The following is a 7792-nucleotide window of genomic DNA, read 5'->3' on the forward strand; positions in this document are numbered from 1 at the left end:
AAAAAATTGGTGACTTCGTTTATCGCGTTGCATTTTTGTCAAATTTCTTTCTAATAAATGAATAATAAGATGAATTTGTTAGAGTTGTAAATGTAGAAGTAGAGTCATAGCCCGTGGGTCTCCAAATTCAGCAACCTCCTCGTGGTGAGACCTGGGTCGGTATTACTCGCGAGATTTGTTATAAATTTAATTGTAAACTATGTAACACGAGTACTACCGGGCGAATGGCTGTACTAAATTCAATCTAAATTTATTTACATATTTAATTATTATTCCATTTCTTGTGGCCCTTTCTGACATATTGTTTTTCTTGAATAATCAAATGAGAAATATTAAGATATATACGAATATATATGTGTATATATATTTAATTTAATTATAATTTTTTTTTTTATTTATATATATATTTTTCAATAAGATTTGTGTTAATTGTAAACTTCTACATAATGTCATATCGATGTTATTTCGCTTGTTTCGCATAAGATTGAAATTAATAATAATCGACTTTAGATTTACTTTGACTTATCGTGAATTTATTTATTTTGTACAATAATTTATGCTAATAACGAAATTCAAAGTAAAACAATTATATTAATACGATATGTTTCGCTGCATTGATAAAAGAATAATTATTCCAATTAATAGGTAATTCATTATTTGTATTCTAATTATATTCATATACATATTTTTTATAATTGAAATTATTAATGTATTTAAGGTTAAAAAGAAAAAAAACATTATGTTGAAGTTGTAACGAAATAATATTTGTTTATTAATTGTAGATATTTCAATTCGGAAAATAATCCACTTTATAAGAATAATAAATTTTTGGACGATAATTTAGCATACGAAACCGAATATTATTACAAAAAGGTAAATTATCAAATATATATATTTCTTGTATATTTAAACACAACGATTATTTTCATGAATTTTAAGGACAAAAAATTATTAGAAATACTCAAGCGAAAAACGCAGAACGAAGTTAAAAACATGCAAAAAGAAGTTAATGTAATGCGCAATAAAATCGAAGATTATAATCGAGATATCAACGAGAATCTTAGATTTTTACAAGAATTAGAAAAAAGTACGGCATCGAATAAGAAGAAAGGTTCTTAAAATAAATAATATTAAAAAGAATTAATGTATATATATTAAATTTAATTAAGAATTTGTTTTTGTCATGAATTAACAATTAATTTCCAAGTGTATACATCGTAAATTCATATATTATCTAATTATATTATATAATTTTATCTTCTTTTATACTTTAATTGGTCGGTAATATTATTTCATGTATTAATTAATTATTTCTCGAATTGAAAAGATTTTTATATAAATTTATGCTAACATATATATATTATATATACAATAATCGTTCTACTATACCGACCGTATCGATACCTCGAATTTCGATTATTCACCACAGTAGCGCTTCGATCTGTGTCGAAGTAAGCGTAGTAATTAATCGAACCGCTTGATGTCGCGACAATCGATTAAAATGGCGATCACCATCGAAGGATGGAACCGAATCGATTGTCGCGCCCTCAGTGTTTCGCGATTCATCGATCAGTGTGGTGTGTGCCGCGTTGTTGCTCTCTTCGATTTTTCGTTGCTTCTTTTTTCTAGCTGCGATTAACGCGGCTACGATCGCGTACTTTTTTCGCTTAAGCGAAAACGGCGTTACAGCTGCGGGCTCGACCAGAGCCTAACCCAACTAACTAAAATCTAAGATGAGACGAAGGATATTGTGGATTTTGGTGAGCACGGCCGTCATTCTCACGGAATGCAACGCCACTACGGAGGTAAGAATGACAAACTTCTATTTTCCTTTCATTTCCTATCCATTCATTTTTACCTCTTTTTATTTTTTTTTTTTATATTTACCACTTTCTATCGTAATATTCTGTTTTACTTCCTTTCGCTATTCTATTAAATACCAATTCTTTTTCTTTTTCTTTTTTATCTATTGATTCCCCTTTTTCGTGAACCATTACGTAAACTCCAATATTCTTATTACCACTTGTATACATGTCAAGTTACATAGTATCTTATCGAAAATCAACCCCCTTGTCATGGATCCATCCCCTACCATTCTACTCCCTCTGTTTCGTACTGAATTTGATACAAGGAACGAAAATATAATTTAAAAACAAGAAGAATACAAGAAGAAGAAAAAAACAACAGCAAGTCGCCTTGAATAATTAAAAAAAATTACAATTGCAAAATAGCGCATATAAATTTTCTTAATTAAAGACAAAATATAAATACAAACATAAGAGTGTGGATTATCACCAGTAACATTAAATTATATTAGGCGTCTCGGCGCGATTTCTTTTTAGGTTTGCACGTTGGTTTGACCACTTTGGGAGTGGGGCGAGGGGTTAGGTGATAAAAGGGTGGAGGGGGGAAAATACTCTCTCTCTCTCTCTTTCTCTCTCTCTCTTTCTCTCTCTCTCTCTCTCTCTCTCTCTCGTTACTCCAGCTTTGGATAGTACGAGCCTCGTGTGCACGCGGATGCTGTGGCACGCGCGCAACGCATCTCTCTCTCTCTCTCTCTCTCTCTCTCTCTCTCTCTTTCTCTATTTTCTTCCTTCCTTCCTTTCTTTCATCTCTTTAATTCTCTCATTTTCTTTTTTCTTCGTTAATTATTTTTCCATTATTATTATTATTATTATCTTGTATTAATCTCATTGAAATTTTTCTCATGTGTGGTTTGTTGGTGCACATATGAGTATGTGTGTTGGTGGTCTCTCTTACGTATATTCACCTGAAAAAGGGGAGAAGCCGCGGCACCGAACGGAGTTAGAAAATGGCGACGATTGGGCAAACACGACGATGATATTATATCCTATCTTCGGTTAGTTTTTTATTCGTCGATCCACGATTTCGTTTTCTTTTTCTTTTTCGTTCCCTTTTCTTTCTCTCTTTTTGGATTTTTGTGTGTTTTTTTTATATTTTGATTACTTTACAAAATCTTCTCTCATTTATCTCTTTTTCTTTTTGTTTTTTTTTGTTTTTTAAATATTTTAATAACGTTCACGATATGTATATAATTAATAAGAAATTGATACGTGACATCGGAGAGAAAAAGTCGAAATAAATAAACGTTTGATAATAATATTTTTTAAAACACAAATTACGTGTATATATATTATTTATGGTATTATTTATTAATTTTAAGAGATTTAACACGTACGGTCAATTTTTATTCGGAGATTAATATGCGTGTGCCGCGTATATTTGTGTGTTGTAGTATGTTTATCGAGAAGTTTATTTTGCAAATGATGTTTTTTTTGTTTCTTTTATCTCATTTATCTGAAAAAAGTTCGTGCCCGGTTACATTACAATCTTGTTGAATATATTATAAGAGAAAAATAAAAAGAGAGAGAGAGAAACAAGAGATAAAAACGCGTTTAATACGAAAGAAACTCGACCTTGATGAGAGAGAGAGGGAGAAAGAGATAAAGATAAAAAAGAAGAGAGAGATATTAAACTGACCTCGATGACCATCTTCGTGTCATTTTTATTTATGCAACCTGAAAAGTACTGATGAAAAGTTTTGAAATTAGAACACGAACGAGAGGAAGATTCCGAAATTCTTCCGTTTGTTTAAGATACGCGTATCTCCTTTCTTGGGCTTAAACTCAACACGAAAATTCATTACGATTTACGAAGAAATTCAACGAAATTTTACGTCGCATCATATATTGTATATATGTTGTGTTTGAGAAGAAGAAGATAATTTAATCGGAAAGAGAACGAGATAGAGATATATGAGATGAACAAAAAATATATATAAACGCGAAAAATAATTTCATTCTCTAATAGAGAGAGAAAATCGTATTAACCTTCCAACTCCCCCCACCCCCCCCACCCCACTCTCCCCATTTATCGTCTATTATTTCTAACTTTATCGCCATGTATTATTAACAATATTCTAGGTGGGAAATTCCAAAGTAAATAATCCAACTCTCTCTCTCTCTCTCTCTCTCTCTTTCTCTCATACTCCCTATATTATTACTATTATTATTATTACGTATATTTTCTCTCGTTAAAATGTTAAAGGTATGTGTATTTATGATTTTAGTCAACGATTCGATTGTGCGTTATTTTGAAATAAAAAAAGAAATAAAAAAATATATATATATATATATAATTGAAAGAAGAATTATAAAAAGAGAAAATAAATAAGATAAATGAAGATATAGGAGACCGGAAGACTTGACTAGTTATGTACGTGTTTCTAACGGTAGTAATGCACGAGACAAGGAAAGAACCTTACGAAGTCAAGACGGCAATCCTACGCGAGTTCGCCACCAACGATGATTCCTTTGATACATCCACACACACACACACACATATATATATATATACATCCATAAATACATAGAAGAAGAGACATAGAGATGCGTATAGAGTAATGCACGGTAGACATTATTTTCAGGGAGCGTACGATTTGTTTTGACGAGTGGCTAACGAGTCTGTCTCTTGCATATCCGACTCACATATATATATATATATATATATATGAGATCCTCGTTTATGTGAATTTCTCTTTCTCTCGAATATGCGAATTGTTGGTCTACTCTTTGTTTCTCCAATTCCTCTTTCCATCTCTATCCATCTATCCATCTCTGTCTCTTTTATATCCCCCTTTCCTTCCCTTCCCTGTCTCACACATATACAAACACACGTATTACATTCTCGTTCTAAACCCCTCTTTACTTCCCTTTTCTTCTACCTCATTCCTCATCCCCTCAGCCCTCACCCCTCACCCCTCCTCTAACTCTTTTCCTTCCTTTCCCTTCCATCTTCCTCATCCTCGTCCTTTCTTGCCTTCCTTTAACCCCTTTGTCACGAGCCCCGGTCACGGATATAATTAATTCCAGTGTGTGTGGAGTAAAGAATATGGAAGGAGAGAAAAGGTTGAACGAAGAAACGCATTGTCTATCAACTCCTTTTTTTTTTTTCTTTTTTTCTTTTCTTTTCTTTACCTTATACCTCATCCTTTGAGTATAGTCCCTTTTACAGGATCACCGATCCTTCGCACGATATAATCCCCATTATCATTATCATTATCATCATCATCATCATCATCATCATCATCATCATCATCATCATCATCATCGTCGTTGTCGTCATTCCCATTCGCCATCGAGAACGTTCATTATAGTAGTTCCAAACCTCGTTTAAGGTGTCTGCTTTTTGTTTGTTTTCTTGTTTTTGTTCCATATCTTTTTTTTCTTCTCTTTTTAAAGGAGGGAGTTGGTGGGTGGGTGAGATATAAAAGGGGTGAATAATCCGATTAATTGTTTGGATCCTTTTCTCTCTCTCTCTCTCTCTCTCTCTCTCTCTCTCTCTCTCTCTCTCTCTCTCTCTCCATTTTCTCTTTGCTCTACTACAGGGTATCCGAGATTTGTTTTGTACACGCGTTGCGTGCGTATTCTACGTGCTATCAGAAATAAAAGAAAAATATTTATATTGTACTTATAAAAATAATATATTATGTCGTTCATAAAGTTATAATATCAATTGTATAATTGTCTATATAAAATGTATTGATCAAAAATGATCATTAATGATTTTTAGCTAATTCGGCTTATGTTGTTTATTATTTTCAAATGTCGTTATTCAAATGTATTTATTTTTTAAATAATAACTTGGACGTAGCTGGATTACTTAGTTTCCCATTTTTAGTTGGGAAACTTAAAAAAACAACTACAAAAAAAGTTTATGCAACTGTGGAGATAGTTACACACTCGGGATTATGAATGTGCAGTTGCAGAAATTAATTAGAAATCCACAAATAATTCGACATGTCAGAATGAATGATAATAAAAAAAAAAAAACGGTGTTGTTAAATTTATATTAGCGTCAAAAGTCGAATAACATTTTGAACAATAATACATTTACAATTAGATATATTTGTGTTATAACTTTTGAATAAAACTTCTAATGACACTTACGTACTTATATATAGAAACATTTTTTGCCTTATTCATTTTTTTTTTTTTTTTAACTAACAACGCGTGTGCGAAAAAAAAATCTCGGACAAAGGTAATGTGGCTTTTTGAAAAATATTACAAATGTTTCGTTCTGATTTCATTTATACATCATTTATCGTACGTGGGTCGTTCAAATTTTCATTTTCATTGTGTGTGCGTTCACATAAAATATTGTTTTCAGGTGGTAACTAATTTCGCGTAAATTTTTCAGGTATTATTAATAATTGGACACCTTGTATTTTTGATATCACGTGTATATATATGTACGACAGGATTTGGTTTCAAACAAAAAAAAAAAAAAAGTATTGTTTTCTTTTCGTAGGGGCCGCTCGGAAATGGAGAAAGGGTTTATTTATACAGTTTTATTCTTTACAGAAACATTATACACAGAGTATCGATTAAACAACAAATATTTTATACACGAATTTTGGTAATACTCCAAACAATGCAATAAATCCTACGCGCACACACGCATAAAGGTTTTTTTTTTTTTCATTTTCTTTTTCTTTTTCTACTTTTTTTCCCCTCTTTGTTAAAATCGTTAATCATTATTAAAACTGAATTCGATTATTCAATTGTATTACATTTTCTAGTTATTATCTATAGTAAATGATAAATAATATATCGTGCATTTAATATCAGGTAATATAGAAACAAATATAATACGCTCGTATTAAATACGAATATTTATCTATACAATTTTCAACCCCCTTTCCTACAAATTAAACAAATTGTAATTAGAAAGTGTTTTAGTATCAACAAATCCATACCGGGGTAATATAATTAATATCCGTCATTTTGTTTATGTAAACAATATTTCCTATTCGATGCATATACACACACATTACCCATATTATCAATTTAATTTACTTATTATAATTATTTCGCGCGTAATATTACATATACATATATATATATATAAAATAACGCGACACCCGAGTACAAGTTTTTTTTTCCTTAACGATTAATATATTAAATTAATCATTTCTAAATAATAAAAAAGAAAAAAAAAAAGAAAAAGAAAATATTTCCTTCGTTATCCAAATATCAAAACACATATATAATTTTTATTTGTATTTTTTATTTAACACGCGCCATAGAAAGGTAATAGATGGTATGCACGAAAAAATAAATAAATAAAAAACAAATTCTTTACAAAAATCCCTATAATAATCGTCAAAAATTAATGCTAACGGGGATTATCGTTCTTCGGTATAAACGTAAAGACGAGTGAATTTTCGAATGAAATAGGATATGAAGTAAGCGTGATATCAATTGGAATTGGTGTCCATAGACCGTCGTAGTCGTAGTCGTAGTCGTAGTCATAGTCGTAGTCGTCATGGCGGTTGGTTGGTTAGTTGGTTGGTTGGTTGGTTGGTTGGTCTCGTCGTGCCGATGGAGATATAAAGCCGCTTCGGTTATTGGGAAAACGTGCCTCTCAATATTGCAGTCTATAATTGAACGCCATTGCCACGTCAACGGAAATAGAATAGAAATTGCTATGGAAATGATTGTGCGAGGGAGACTGTCTTTTCTATATATATATCTATATATATATATATTCTTTATATATATATATGCGTATACATTAACTGTGTAAAATTTACATTTACGGTGCGTATATGTAGAAATATGTATGAGTGGGTGGGTGTGGGTTGTGTGTGTTGAAAGATAGGAGGAGTAAGGGGGGAATAACACGCGCGCGCGCGTGTGTCGCACACGAGGTATCACAGCTAATCAACTAGTCGAATTACACCCCCTAACCACCCCCTCCTCCTCTTCCT

At 31.6% G+C, this 7792-nt stretch overlaps 1 protein-coding gene across 1 annotated transcript in view; it reads left to right on the top strand.

Moving 5' to 3' along the window:
* The first annotated feature begins 1530 nt into the window (after window positions 1-1530).
* LOC106792166 (syndecan-like) overlaps window positions 1531-7792 on the top strand; it is a 25721-nt gene continuing 19459 nt past the window's right edge. The window contains exon 1 of the mRNA XM_014758373.1: window positions 1531-1805. Within this exon, the coding sequence (XP_014613859.1) occupies window positions 1734-1805 (72 nt within the window). The 5' untranslated portion in view covers window positions 1531-1733. The remainder of the gene's footprint in view (window positions 1806-7792) is intronic.

Source organism: Polistes canadensis, unplaced genomic scaffold (genome assembly GCF_001313835.1).
Source record: "Polistes canadensis isolate GaletaPanama2010 unplaced genomic scaffold, ASM131383v1 scaffold_385, whole genome shotgun sequence".
Taxonomy (NCBI): domain Eukaryota; kingdom Metazoa; phylum Arthropoda; class Insecta; order Hymenoptera; family Vespidae; genus Polistes; species Polistes canadensis.